Source organism: Chiloscyllium punctatum, chromosome 13 (assembly GCF_047496795.1).
Source record: "Chiloscyllium punctatum isolate Juve2018m chromosome 13, sChiPun1.3, whole genome shotgun sequence".
In the NCBI taxonomy this organism is placed as follows: domain Eukaryota; kingdom Metazoa; phylum Chordata; class Chondrichthyes; order Orectolobiformes; family Hemiscylliidae; genus Chiloscyllium; species Chiloscyllium punctatum.
The window spans coordinates 90,948,112-90,963,974 of NC_092751.1; the positions used below are offsets into that span (position 1 = coordinate 90,948,112).

Here is a 15,863-nt window from a genome sequence, read left to right on the forward strand (position 1 = left end):
TCATAAACCACTGGATTCTGCTTGTTAATTTTAAATTGATAATACCTGCAAAAATTGCACTTGTTTCTGTTCCCTGAGTACCATCTGGACTGCTTAACGTGAAAAGCTCTGTAAGATCATTAGATTTGAAAAACCGTCTCTGCTTTGGGTCCTTCAATACTCGATTAGTCAGGAACTGCTTGAAAATTTGCCTATAATAAAGTGAGAATTATATAATTTATCTAAAGAAACCACATATAAAATGATTTACAACTTCCTATAATTAAGTTAGCAATAAAATATTAAATTACATACCACCTTAGTTAGCAGTTTTCATCCGAACTATGTAGTGCTCGAACAAACTTGCATTTTAAATGCAATCATATAATCTTTCCACATTCATGAACCTTTCACTATTATGAATTTATTGTATTTTAAATCTGTTTTATCTCCCAATGCTCATATTAACCAGAGACAAAAATGGTTAAATATGTAAAATATTACTAAATAATTACATGCAGAAATCAAGATGCCTCAATTTTCCCACGATGCTCACAAAAAGTAGCTGTCGACCACTAATTTAACATGGTCCCTTCAACAAACATTGCACTTTAAATCATATTTAGTCAGTATGGGGAGGGAAGTGGTGTGCCAGCAGGTGTTCAGTTCTCCCATTATTTAGTGTGAGAACTAGCACCTCCAATAAGGAACATACTGCAAATAAGATAAACCTGTTGGCAGTCGGCTATGTGAAAATTAATGCTGTAATCGCACCATCGATACATTTGGTTGAATGTTACTGAACAGTTTATTTTTCACGAGTTCTCTCAACAGACTTCTGCACTTATTTGTAACTTTGGCTTACTTACATGAAGGAAACCAAACCGTAGAGTGCAAACAATGAAGGATGGCTGCAGGAAACCAGAAGTATTGAATGTGAATAGCTGACATGTGAAAGAGAAAGAGAGGTTGATGTTTCAAATGGAATCCTCAGTTCAAACTTCTAGTGAAAGGGAAATAGCAGGTGCAGTGGGTAAAAATAATGGCCTTTCATGTCTGGGACCTGGATTCAAATAAAGCTTGGGTTAATGAATGAACTGTTATTTTGCCACTTATCTTTTAAAAAGGTGTTGGGATAAATGTGTAAACCAGGATTAATTGAGCTGCTAGTAAGCACAGACTTATAATTCAAAACCATTCCTATTTCAGTATTAATAATGTTGCTCAAAAATGCTGCTGCATGGCTGATACAGGATATGAAAACCTATCACTGGCATAATACAAAATGTTTTGCTAAGGCATTCTTCATAATCCAGTAGAGGGTCCCTGAAAGGTCAACAGTTCCAAAACCCAGCTAAAGAGCCCCTTTTAGGACTATTTGTAGGGATCCTAAACAAAACATCAATTGGCCTTTCCCTTTCAGATATTTATTTTTTTGCTGTATGTTTCCAGTGTTTATTCATGTTTCTCTTTTAAATTTCGACATGAATGAATGCACAAAAATATAATTGTACTGATAACTGATAATAACTCGGGGGAGGGGGAATTAGGAGTCTTAGTGGTCAACCAGTGTGAAATTAAAATGTTTCTGCTTGCTAAACCATTAAGAATAAAACCAAATGGATCTTGAGCTCATGTACATTGTTGACAAAAACAAATGACAATTTACAAAGTTTAGTGTGACAGAACATTCTCAATTTTGGGACATACCGGTGGTAGATTTTTTCTTCAATTGATCCGGCTGTTAGTAACCTGTAAATTGTAACCTGTTTCTTTTGACCTATCCTCCAAGCACGCTCTCGGGCCTAAAAGAATGAGCATTTAGTGATTATTATCCACTGGCTTCCCCAGCACAGAGCAGAGTGCTTCATAATCAAATGTCAACATGAAAAGTTCATGCACAATTAATTTCTTTAAACTGTTGCAGTTCCAAGTTATTTTTTTATATTGCTGAAACGATGATCCTTTACTGCAGGGAAACATTCGACAAGTAGGGCAAAGGTTTAGTCACATTACAGTTTAGCAAAAATTTGTTACAGCCCCACCTGCACAAAGCAGTCATATTGCTAGGATTCCAGCAGTTTTTAATTAAGTTTTCTCCAAGCTTTATACTCAGTCTAATTGCTGACAGCTGAACAACCATGCTGCATACACCCAACCACATGTGAATCGACCAAAGTTGTGGGCAACTTTTTATTTCAGAATACTCTTAACAACTGTGCAAAGTAAGCTGTTCAGAGTCAGCACGGGGTCAGACATTTCAAAGCAATTCAGATTATTTCAATATGTACTGTTCTTTCTCAGGCATGAAATCTATCACAATCTCTGTCCCAACCAGAACAATTGAAACCAGGAACACTACCAGAGCATGAGGTAATAAAATGCACAGATTGTAGATTTTAGCTGCTCCCAATGTAACACATTCAGTTCGCATTTACAAATATACATAATTGCTTAATAACTGCTCTAAATGCACATGCATGTTTGTGGCGTCAAGTTGAGCGCAGATGAGAGATGAAACAATCCAAAGCCGTTTGCATTGACACAAACTGAAAAGGGCCCACCTGTGTGTCAGTACTCGGGTTCCAGTCAGGGTCGTAGATAATAACTCGGTTTGCTCCTGTCAAGTTTACTCCCAAACCACCAACTCTAGTTGTGAGGAGGAAGACAAATATAGAGGAATTCTACAACAGAAGAAGAACAGATTTTTGTTTTTTGAATGAACTTTTTTCCAAGAAAAGTATGTTTGTTAATTGAATAATCAAATGTAAACTTGGCAGGCACTGATTAAAGAGAAAAATGCAACACAGAAATAAGCACAAACAGCTTTTTTTTTTGAAGTCTTTACCTCATTGTATCTGGAAATGAGTGTCTGTCTAGAACCCACTGAAGTTGTTCCATCCATTTTAAGATATGAATAGCCCAGATTCCGTATGAACACCTCCAAGATGTCCAACATCTAGTAAAATGGAGAAAAAGAATACATTTATCTGTTTTGTGGATGTGTCTATAACAATTCTTTAAAAACAAATTAAACATCAGCATGGACGAGTTGGACCGAAGGGTCTGTTTCCGTGCTGTACATCTCTATGACTCTATGATTACCATCTAGAATCTGCTCTAAATACATATTAAGAGAAAAATAAAAAGCCATTATTCGTAACAGGGATACAGATTTGACAATTTATTCTAATAACAGGTGGTAAATGTACAACAAAATGGATTTTAATCTTAAACTTGTTTTCATTCTAAAACCAAATGAAATGACAAGAATCTGAATATTGATCAATTAAATGTGTTGAAAATGTGCCAAAACCCATTTTAAGTAACATAACTTGGCAATTTGCCAACTCATATACTGTTACAAGTGAAAGATTTCTTGGCTAATATTTAATAAACATTAAAATCTGGCACAGGAATTGAACCTAGATTAGTTTAAAGTATCTGTAAAATATATAGTTTGCACAGAAACTCAGTAGCACAGAAGGTGGAGGAGAAATAATTAAATTCAACTAAAAGTAGTGTGAAACAAACATGTGGAGGGCTTGGATTTTAAAATAAGACCAAAACATTTATAATAAGCAGCTGACATCTTAGTTTTGAGGGAGTGAAGAGGTGTTAATAAGTGAGTTTATGCTGCATTAAACAATTGTCAAAACGTGCTTTTTTTTCTCTGCTGGGCGTGCTGACCTGTCGGGATTGAGAGAAAAGAAGTACTCGATGTCCTTGTTTGTACCACAGCTTTAGCAAAGCATCGACTACAATCATCTTTCCAGATCGTTTCCAATACCCAAAGTGCTCTTCTTCTGTCAGCTGCTCATCAGGCACCCCCTTCAGAATCTTGGGGCCACCAGAAAACAGGTCGGGGTGATTACAGATCTTTCTGAGAGCTATCAGGCCAGAGAATACCTACATTTGTGTGGGTGGTGGGGAAAAGAGAGGAAAAAAAAAGAACAATCAATGCCTTTGATTATTTGCTCCACTATGTAAACATGAATGTTTTTCCATAAAGACATAAGAAATTGAGCACAACAGACCACTGTACACAACACTGCACTACGCAAGTAGGTGCATGCAGTGTGTTTGGACTACACATGTGTCAATTACTGATAATAAGCAGCTCTACGTCACAGCACTGAATGGAGTTCTTTAATTATTTATCAAACACTTGAAGCTCCATTTGTTATCCTCTGTAAGACTCACGGATTCATATTAATGTTAAAGAAGAACCTTTCACTGGTTCAACAGACAAAAGAAGCAGCTCACTATTCTCAACAATCCCTTCCTTAAAGCAGCAGCAAGAATATACAATAATAGCATTAATAGACCTGCATTTCTCTGTTGAGAATCTGATAGACTTCCTTGGAATCTATAAAGTTTTGGTAGACTTCACGTTGTTCTTCTGTTAAGCGACAAAATAGAACCTACAGAGAAATAGTTTCAGAGTCAGTTGCAGTTTTCTTTCCTGCTCACTTAGACAATGCTGTGACTTTAATGTATTCATGTAATAAATGCTGAAAACAGGAGATATGTTCAGTTCAAAACTTGATAGAACATTAATGTTAGCAGTAATTAACAGATTCAAGAATAACCCTGGTACCTAAGACGGCACCATATATGACAACACGATACACTTTTCACTGTACTCTTGTATTTAAGTACGTGACAATAAAAACTTGAATCCAAATCAATCAAAAAATAAGCAACACAAATTCAGATCTAAGTGCAACAATGAGAACTTCTATAAAAAAAACTAATTTGACAACTCATACCCTTCAAATATACCAGAAATGTCCTATTAATTGGGCAGCTTAAAGCTAAACCATCAAGATCACATTCAGCAACTGGAATGCTTCTTTGACTGTCAAGATTCAAAACAAAATTAATTCAGATCAGTGGGTAACTAACACAAGTCCAGGAATTTGCATCACATATTTTAAAGTGGATACTTCTCTTTTCGATTTGCTGTCTCTTGCACGCCTAAACAGTTTATTCCTTCAGAGACCACACTTACAGAAAAGTGAAAAAAACAGGCAGTTTACTGGAAACATCTGTAATGTCAAAAATACGTATTTCTCCTTTTCAGTTGGGCATGAACAAAATACTAATATTTCATTTAAAATGCCATACAATAGGCATGATCCCAATTTGGGTGTGGTGACTGTAATCTTAATTTCACCTCATCAAACTATGTGACTAACCTAACAGATGGTGAACTAGCCAAAAATCAGAAAGACGACCCAAGAGCAAAGCAATGATGTGAATTCAATGATGTGTATCGTAAATTCTATCATAAATCCAGAACGCAGCAACCAGAGTTATACAATATCTCCTGGAATATGTTCTAACAATGGATCAAGGATAGGGTTTGGGGCAAAGTGGGATTCAAACCCCAAGAGAATTTTCTTGGTTCAACTGGGCAGAATACCACCTTCTATGGTGCACGGATTAAGACCATTCAAGGCACCTCAGAGGAATCAGATGGCGGCTGCAAACCTATGCTCTAAAGGCTGACCCATTGGTTAATCAATAGAATATTAACCTGTAGACCCTGAAAATTCTGCGGATTCACCAAGAAAAAAGGGCAATCCTTTCAGTCACATGGTGAATCATCTTCCAAAACTAAAGCACACCAGGGCTGATTTACTTAAGTTTCTAATCCATGCACCTGCCAACAGTCTTGTGGGATCACAGGGTATTGCCTGCGAAGCCTTATGAGCACAAAACAAATCTCCTGGAGTTTCAGCTTTGCGAAAAGTGCAGTTTGCAATATGAAGTGTGACAGATGTCCCCCCATTCGTTCTTTAAAATATTAATGTTTAAGTTCTGCCCCAAGCCCTTTTCAGGGCTAGACTTACTTGATCACAAAACTGACAAAAAGACGCAACCTTCGTTTGTCTGTACAGAAGAGTGTAAAAATAGAGAAAGTGTTGCACTGCCATCAAATGAACAGCTTTTTTGCATAGAATTTTGATGATTTTTTAAAACAATGCATTCCTCCGTAGGAGTTTCAAAGAACATTGTCAACTGCAAGATAAAATTCTCACTGCTGCTGGTAAAATACTTGGACTCTGGTCCCATCACTTTGTTATTTATTTTTGTGATGTCAACATCACTGATTGGGCCAACATTATTGCCAGTCTCCAGGTGCCCAGAGAAGGTGGTAATAGGACTGAGTGACTTGCTCGGCCACTTCAGATGCAAGTTAAGAGTCAATCAAGTTGGTAGATTCTTGCCCAGAGGATATTAATGACCCAGTTATATTTCTTTGACAATGATGTGCAATTTAACTGGAAGCAGCTCATTTAAATTATTTTATTCCTTTCATGGTGGGATTTGAACTCACGTTCTTCGGATTACTAACTGAACAGGAATACACAACGATATTCAGGAAATATTTATATCCTTTCATGAAGTGATGATGAATGTTATATCTACAGTATAATGCAACAACATTACTGAATGAAGTATTGTGCATTATTTATGAATATTCCACTTTGTGATTAGTTTGGTCTTTAGCTTCTGCTTTTATACTAATCACTAGTTGCTCTTTGCAACAACTTTGCTGGAATACATTACCACCAGTTCTTAAAGAAACACATCAAAACAAAAAACTAGACTAGTTTTACTGTTTATTGTTGGTGCGTGTGGAATTTTTGATTCGATACTACAAGAGGGCTGCTAATTAAAGAGAAATTCACAATTACAAAAAAAAGGCCATTACAGTTATTGAGATAAGATTAAAACAACGCACTGCCTCTGCAATTCAGCCATAACTTATTCAGGCAATTAAAAATTCACAGGGCACAATTTTAAAAACACAATCAGCATCTGTGTTCACAGATGTGAAGTGCTCCTATTTTTGTAGTAGGACTGAAATCTTTTGTTATTTTGCATTCATTTCCCCTGCTGTGCATCATGATGGCATTTAAATATTTAATGTAACTACTGTCACACCAAGCCAAGGGAGAGAACGACCGAATGAAGTTCTGGAGGTCATTCCTCCTAAATATTTTGTTCATCTGTTTTTTCAGCAAACTAGCTATCATCGGGGACTCTTGTTACACTGTGAACAACAGCTTTTTCAAATTGGATTAGTAGCTAACTTTAAAATTGAGATGGTGCTGCAATTAATACTCTACCCCAAAAGTGATGCAAAAATAATCAACTTATTAATTCTGAAATATCAATAACTCAGTGGGTAATTGCATTCATAAATTGTAGCAGTGAGTCTTAACAAATCAGCTAGATCCCATGTGCATTCCATGTACTGTGCTATCAAATAATCCGAACCAATGCAATAACTGGCACAATAATTGGCCAGAGCCCCCCACTAAGAGCAGGAAATTTCTGTCTCCATACAATGGGATAGGAATGTAGAATGCTCTCATTATGCTACAAAAACTATAATACTTGGAATGGCTTGGCAAAAAATTTACTTTAAGCCTTCAAAAATAAACCCCTGAGTTTTACTCACCTGTTCATTCTTGTCTGGCAATGCCAGATTCATTTTTACATCGGCTTTAATTCGTCGCAACAAGTATGGATTTATGGTGTCCCGTAAAACACAAGCACACTTATAGGCAGTTTGCACCTGAGAACATTTTAAAATAACTTTGAGAAGGATACATGTGCAGGTTGCAATCATAATGAACCAGCAGGGACACATTTACACAGCAGTTATAGAAAAACGTGCTTTGATAAAAGCTAACTCACTACTTAACAGAGTCCTTAGAAGTAATACATTGGTAAATTCATTCTAAAAACAAATTAAGACGACATTTCATTGGGCACCATAACAAATATAGTGTCAATCTGGTCTCCTGTATGTTAATTTCGTCAAACTAAATTGAGTAAAAATGTAAGCCTGGTAATTAATATTGCAATATTACTATTAACTACAATTGTCTTCAAGCAATTCTGATACTTCTAGTGGCAAATGTGGCTTTAATGTTTAATTCTTAATGATACCAGTGCTCCGTTATACTAATGTTTGGCTCTATGTATAATGGCTTAGACTCAACAATATAGTTCAAAGCTCTCAGGAGGACACAAAATGGAAGTTTTATTAGCTGTGCAAGCCTTACCCTCAGGGAAATGGCCCTTTCATCATGGTACGTTATCTTTGTGTCTAATCCTATATTAGCCAAAATCCCATTTATCACTAATCTGAGTGGTTTAAGGATCAAAAGGAAACCTGCAGGAAGCCTGAAAGATGCTACACAATACCAAATGATAAATGCCCACTTGCCACTGTGTAAGTAGGCTTAAGGAATAGTAAAGGGTATCACACAAATAGAAGGGTGTTTTTGGTTTAAAGAACATATGGCACCGTACAGATCTGTTGTATAAAATGGGCAAGTGTTAAAATACATGATTGAATTGAAAAGCCTAATAAATTAACTTAAGAGTATTAGTGTATCAAAATAAAAGACATCAACTGAGGTAAAATAATGAAAAAAACTGGCGAAGTTAAAAGAAGAAGTTCCACATGCTGAACAACATTATTTAATTGCCAACTGTAATGGAAAGAAAATATGCACACTCAGCATTTCAGAATGGAGACACTTTAGCAGGCATGAAACTGTTGCGAGACAACAAAGGTAATCCATCTATCATTCTTACTATCTCTCCCCTTGTATTTTCTATCCTTTCTTTTTCCAAATCTCAACTTTATGTGTACTTTTCTAGTTTTCCATACTCTTCGTTCCATTAATAATGTCACAAAACAAAGTGTGAATGTTGGAAATCTAAAGCAGAACATGTTACAACATGGCAAGCATGTCAGCATTTCAAATCCACAAACCATGGACTCATTCTACTCTTTTTATTCATTATATTGTCCAGAAAGCACCATATTCTCTTTCACGTACCTGAACAGGTGAGGCGTTTTGATAGCCTCCCATTGTAATAGGGACAGAAAATTGTTCCATGAAGACTTGCAATGTTCCTAGCTTTCCTGGAAAAATGAAGTCAAATAAAGACCAGAGCTCCTTCAAGTTATTCTGCATTGGCGAACCAGACAGGATAATACGATGTGGAGTACGAAACTGCAAAGAGAATTTTAAAAATCATTTATGAAATTGCAACACTTCTCTAAAATGTCTTCAAGACTAGAACAGCTGCTTAAACGATCTGCACGTTAAACATTTGCTTTGCACATCCTTTACCTCATTCATGTTTGTGCCTTCAGCACTCTAAATCTCACATTCAGGAATGCTCACTCTAAAACCCTCTGCTTCTACACTTCCCACTACCTTCTTCAACGCTTTCTTAAATCTACTTACGGGGAACAGACAGGTAACTGCAGTGGGATCAAGATCAGATCAGTTGTCATCTTATTGACTAGCAGAGCTGCTGCAAGGGGCTATATGGATGATTTTTGCTATTTCTTAACCATTCAATAATTATTTTTAATTTCTATTTCTTCAGTTGAGCATTCATTTTTGTCTTGCACTGCCTTCAGTAAGCTCTTTAGGTATCTTTTTATGATATATGCACAATGAAAATGCAAATTGTCATTTTAGGAAGTATAAGAACAATTGTTAACTAATCCCAACAAAAACATACCTCGTTTTTCAAAAAACACTCAAAGTTTCTTCAGTTCACAGCATTTGAAAACATCAGTTTTGCAACAGTTTTGCCAATGCATGGATACCCACAACCCCATATTAATGCACACAAAAAAAAGTGAACAAAAGAAAAATATATACACGCTTTTGCTTCAGCTTAGCCCATGAGAATTAAAGGATATGTGAACAGGTGTTGTCAATGTTGGTGTTCAGTCATGATCTCATTTAAAGACAGAGGTGGTTTGGTTTGCTCCTGGTCCGAATCTTTGCGTGATCTTAATTGAATTCTCAAAGCTAGTTCCTAAAGAGGTATGTCAACCCAACAGAGTTGATGTTTTTCTTTTCAAAAGGAACTTCTTGTTGTTGGTTTGCTTAAAGCACTCAATCAAATAATAAAATGTAAAACACCGCAGTACAAAAATACCATGACTGTAATGTTTTAATTTTTGGTTCTCTTAGTGCTGTTAATGCATACTACTTGCTTAAGTGCAAGATCACAGTAAAACCCACATTAAATAAATCTCTTTAAATATTTATCCACATTAAAAGCTCTTATGATTCAATAAAGCAGTGCTAAAATTAAGTTCACAAAGATACTTTTAAGAATGAGATACATCAGGAGAGATAGTTCAAATAATGGTAAGCAATAAGATTTGTCCACTTGCAATCAATGACTTAAATGTGATGCGGTGGTACTGTCCCTACCTCTGGACTGTAGGCCTGGGCTCAAGTCCCATTTATTCCAGAGGTGTGCAATAACATTCTGAATAGGTTGATCAGAAAAACAGGTCAAATAATAAGCTAAATGAATGGCACCACCAAAGGTATGATGGTTAAATTTACTGGTGACAGAAAGATAGATAGGAAAGCAAGTTACAGGCACCTAAGACTCTGCATTCTCCCACCAGAGTGAGTATCCCTTCCACATCCCTCAGGATCTTATATGCTTAATCGGGTCATGTCTTACTGTTCTAAACTCCTAGTGGATTACAGGTATAACCATTTTTTTTCTCTCAGAAAGCAACCAACCCATTTTACATATTAGCCTAGTAAACCTACTCCAAACTGCTTCCATTGTTTTCATATCCTCCCTTAAATAAAGTGTCAATACTGTATATGGTACACCAGATTGGTCTCATCTGAAGAATAATCTCCCTTTGTTTGTATTTGGTTACCCTTGCAATCAACAATAACATTTTATTAGCGTCCCCAATTACTTGGTGGGAGAAAGTGAGGTCTGCAGATGGTGGAGATCATAGTTGAGTGTGTGGTGCTGGAAAAGCACAGTAGGTCAGGCAGCATCCGAGGAGGTGAATCGACGTTTCAGGCATAAGCCCTTTATCAGGACTGAGAGGTGATGAAGGACATCTCTGATGAAGGGCTTATGCCTGAAACATCGATTCTCCTGCTCCTCGGATGCTGCCTGACTTGCTGTGTTTTTCCAGCACCACATTAATTACTTGCTTGCTGGCATACTAACCTTTTGTGATTCATGTACTGGAACCACTGGATCCTTCTCCATCTCAGAGTTCTGCAATTCCTAATCATTTAGATAATAAGCTTCTTTTTTATTCTTGCTACGAAAATGGACAATTTTATATATTCCCACATCATATCCCTTTTGCTGGTTCTTTGCAGTCTCTTATAAAGTCATCAAGCATGGAAATAGACCTTTGGTCCAACTCGTCCATACCTTGAGGTTTTATAAACTGAAGTAGTTCCATTTGCCTGTATTTGGCCCATCTCCATCTAAACCTTTCCTCTCCAAGTACCTGCCCAAATATTTTTGTAATTGTACTCACCTTGGCCACTTTCTCTGGAAACCCATTCCATAAATGCACCATCCTCTGTGTGAAAAAAATTGCCCCTCAGATCACTTTTAAATCTTTCTCCTCTCACCTTAAACCTATGCCCTCTATTTTTGGAGTGCCCTACCCTGGGGTAAAGACCATGGCTATTCACCTTATCTATGCATCTTATGATTTTATAAACCTCTACCAGGTCACCCCTCAGCCTTCTATACCACAGGGAAACAAGTCCCACCCTATCCAGCCTCTCCTTATAATTCAAACCCTCCGGTCTTTGGTAGCATCTTTGTAAATCCATTTTGCACTCTTTCCAGTTTGATAACATACTTTCTATAGCAGGGTGACCAAAATAGTACACAGTACTCCAAATGTGGCCTTACCAATTTTTTCTGCAGTCGCAACTCCTGTACTCAATGCTCTGACTGATGAAGGTCAGCATGCCGAACGCCTTCTTCATCATCCCTGTCTACCTGCGATGCCACATTCAACAAACTATATACCTACATCCTTAGGTCTCTCTGTTATCCGTTTGTGGGGTCCTTATGCCCTCTTCATAACTTATTACAAATTTTTGTGACAGCAAATTTAGCAATCACCCCTTTGATCCTTTCATCCAAATCAGTCAAGCAAACTGCAAAATGTTGAGACCCCAGCCTTGATCCCCGTGACACACTACTCGATATATTTTGCCAACAAAAACAACTCATTTTTTTACCTAATCTGTTTACTGTTCAGTAGCCAATCTTCTAACCAAGCTAGTATGTCATTCCCTACATCATGACATTTTATTTTTTGCAACGACTTTTGATCTGCTATCTTATAAATGCCTCCTGGAAAACTAAATATAGGGCATGCTACTTCCTCAAAAGAACTCAAATAAACATGAATTCTCTTTCACAAAAGAACGTTAACTCTGCTCAACTTCCACGCATATCTTTCGCATCATTAGTGACAGCTTCTTTATGATAAATGTTAAGCTAACTGTCTTGTAGTTTCTTGCTTTCTGTCTCTTTCCCTTTGTGAACAAATTCATTTTATTAGTTATTTTCCCATGTAATGTCTTATTTGCCTCTTCTTTTAAGACCCTAGGACAACCAGGATTTTGTTGTTCTGCAGCTCCACTGATTTTTTTTCTGTACATCTTCTCTGGGGATCCTAATTTTCTTGAGTTTCACCCTCCCTTCTATCTCCTGTGGTTCAGCTATCTCTGGGATGTTACTAGTGTCCCATACAGGTAGGATCATTCAAAATACCTTTTGAATTCATCTGCTGCCTTCATATTTTCTATTATTAATTCCACAAACTCACTTTCTACAGTATCAATGCAAACTTTGTTAATTCCTCCCTTTTACATATCTACAATTGCTTTCATATTTTTAGCTAGCTTTCTCTTGAACTCTAAATTGTTCCCTCCTTATTAATCTTTTAATTATTAAGTTTTACTATTTTTGGTCTTTTTAACATATTCGGTCCGATCTCCTTTACAAAATTGTATCTTTAAGTTTAATGCTATCTTTAAGTCAACTACAGATAGTGAGTCCTGTCTTTGGAATTCTTCTTTCTTGTTGGATTGTACCCCTTCTATGTATTCTGAAATATTCCTTTGAATGTTTGTCACTGCACCTCTACTGGTCTGCTCCTTAACCTAGTTTGCCAGTTCATATGAGATAGTTAAGCTTTTATTTCCTCACAATTACCCGTAATTTTAGGTTTCAACTGTCAGTCTTGCATCTACTTTTCCCTTCATCCAACTGAATGTGAAATTCAATCATGGTATGATTGCTGTGACCTAGGGGTGCCTTCACTATGAGGTTAATCATATCTCAATGCACAATCCCACAGTACAGCTTGCTTTCTGGATGGCTCCAGAACTTGCCATTCTAAGAAAAGATCCCAAAAATATTCTATGAACTCTTCATCTAGACTATCTCTCCCCATTGTATTTTTCCAGACTACATGCAGAATTCCCCATGATTACAACCATACCTTTCAGACACCTGCCATATTTGTTCCTTTATTTTCCATACAACCATATGGATTACCATTAGGGCCCTGTATTCCACTCTGACAAGTAAGCTCTTGCCTGTACCATTTCTTGTCTTCTATACAAACTGCCCCAATGTCATAGTTTCCAGAAAGAAAGTCATACCTCTGAGTTCTGAAGGTCACTGGACCTGAAACATCAACTCTTATTTCTGTCCACAGGTGCTGCCAGACCTGAATGTTTCTAGCAATTTCTGTTTTCGTTTGTGATTTAGGGATTTGACATTTTAAACTTAGATGATGCTCTTTCTCTCTCAGCCGATAGAATTATCTTCCCCAAATATCAGTGGAGGCTGGTTGATTGAATATACTCAAGGCAGAGTTAGGTAATTTTTGATCAACAAGGGAGTCAAGGGGAATGGACAGGAAAGCCATGATCATATTCAACAGTGAAACAGGCTTGGAGTGGGGTAAAAGGATTAGATCTGCTCGTAAACATCTTGAGCTCAGCTGTTCTATTTGGAATGCCCTCTCTAAATAAATAGTAACCAGAAATTCTAATTCTACTCTAACTCCACATTTAAAACCTTTCTTAACACCCATCTTTTTGACCAAACTTTCAGTCATGCCTATCTAAAAACTCTCACCACTGATCACTATTCCATCCATAATTAGTTATACGTTTATTTTGTGTTTTCCCTGCCTTGCAAAGCATCTTAAGATGATTTTGCTTGAAAATGTGATAAGAAGCTAGTCTGTTATCAGCGTCTTATCAACTGAGGGCTTGTTCCTCCTCATACAATCAACCAATCTAGCCCCACGTTTACTTAAGAACTATTTGGCAGCTGGCCAAGGTGAGGCAGACACATTTATGACAGCATACACAATTTTGCCTCCCTGTGGAATAACATTTGGGAGTTGTTGTGACATCTCTGTTAAAGCAGCCGCCAAACTTTAGCCAACCAACATGACAGGATCAACAATCACTTGGGAAAGAGCAGCAAATCTGGCCTCAGCTGTGATGCCCACATTCCAAAAGAAAATATAAAAGGTTAAGAAAAATATTACCAGGGTACCTGTTTACACGCGACAGTGATTGCTGCGTTTGGATTTCGTATCTTGTGCCCTTCATCCAAAATTACATAATGCCAGTTATAGTGTGCAATGGACTCCTGCATAATTCGGACGTAGGAATACGAGGTGATCAGAATACCATTACATGCCGCAATTTCTCGAATGAGCCTCTCCTGCAATATCATAATATATTGTGTTGTAATTGCAATGAAAAGTACAAACATGGAACTCTCACATACAGAATGATCACGAAAATCATTATAAAGTGTACCAAGTCTTCCATCTACTGATGTAATACTCAAATCATCTCTCGTGATTCCAAATTAAGTGCTTGTAAAATATGTAACCTCTCCCAGTTTTTGCAATTAATAAGGGACGTCTGCAATTAGCCTAACTCGATGAACACAGTTCTGCTATCATTAAAAGACATTTTGTGAAAGTGCTGCTGTTGTTATTGATGCTCTGGAGACCAATCTCTCCTAGAGGGCGAATAGTGGACTGTTAGAAAACAACAGTCATAAATCACACTGTCAGGTACCAACAAAACGGGACTTAAATGCAGGCATATGAAGGCCATTCACAGCAAACAGAACATAGGAGGCTCACAGTCATGAATTGCTGAACCTATAATTAATTTAAACTTCCTTCAAGCAAAATTTTAAATAAACAATGTCTTGTGCTGACAAGGGGAAAAAGCAAGAGGGAGGAAGCTCCGTGTTGAAGTTAAAAAAGGAAAGTAGTCTTTGTCAAACCTCTTAATAATGTACACAAAAAATAAAAACATCCCTTTGTATTTTTTTTCTGCGCTACTAAACCTCCTAAAGCTGGAGAAAGTGTTTCACATCGTAATGGACAATGCAAAGTGGGCTCAAAATTTATGATTTGCACACAGCTCTCAGCACAGTAGCTCCTTTTAGTAATTTATCATTAAAATCAATGGCATTGGCAGATGATGGGAGATGATCCATAAATAAACATGGATATAGTTAAATCAGAAAACTCGGGAACCTTTACAGGCAGAATCAACTGTATTCCAAGAATTATTAAAGATTTCTTCAGCTGAGTTCATGTGATTATGATCAGGTTGAATTGTACCTGTGCACGGAAATCTGGCTGGTTTCTATATTTAAGCCATTATTAACACCTAAGACCAAAATGGAAATAATTCCAAAGAAATTATATATTCAAGCTGTCTTTTGGCAGCACAGGTTTTGTTGATTTTAGTGCCAGGTCAAATACTACTTAAATATAAAATAATGTAGAACTGCAAACAAAGAACTGATCACTATGTTGTCTGAATACAGAAACATTATAAAGGAAAATGGTATAAAGGCCATTCCAAATCTCAGGGAACAAAGGTATGCAGAATTGTTCAAGTGAATAAACAAGTTGCTCTGAAAAAAATTAAATGAAAGGAGTATTTGTTGTAGGTTTTCGAAAGAACACA

General features: G+C 36.9%; 1 protein-coding gene across 4 annotated transcripts in view; it reads right to left on the minus strand.

Annotated features, from left to right (window-relative positions):
- The window catches only part of ercc6 (excision repair cross-complementation group 6), a 56,611-nt gene that overhangs the window by 13,007 nt on the left and 27,741 nt on the right, over positions 1-15,863 (minus strand). For 3 of the 4 annotated variants that reach the window (XM_072583202.1, XM_072583201.1, XM_072583200.1), the window contains 9 exons: positions 14,419-14,589; positions 8,853-9,029; positions 7,457-7,573; positions 4,308-4,403; positions 3,670-3,888; positions 2,828-2,938; positions 2,544-2,663; positions 1,690-1,784; positions 46-191 (listed from right to left, as the gene is read on the minus strand). In XM_072583202.1, the coding sequence (XP_072439303.1) occupies positions 46-191; positions 1,690-1,784; positions 2,544-2,663; positions 2,828-2,938; positions 3,670-3,888; positions 4,308-4,403; positions 7,457-7,573; positions 8,853-9,029; positions 14,419-14,589 (1,252 nt within the window). The remainder of the gene's footprint in view (positions 1-45; positions 192-1,689; positions 1,785-2,543; positions 2,664-2,827; positions 2,939-3,669; positions 3,889-4,307; positions 4,404-7,456; positions 7,574-8,852; positions 9,030-14,418; positions 14,590-15,863) is intronic. The other variant, XM_072583203.1, reaches the window with a different exon arrangement.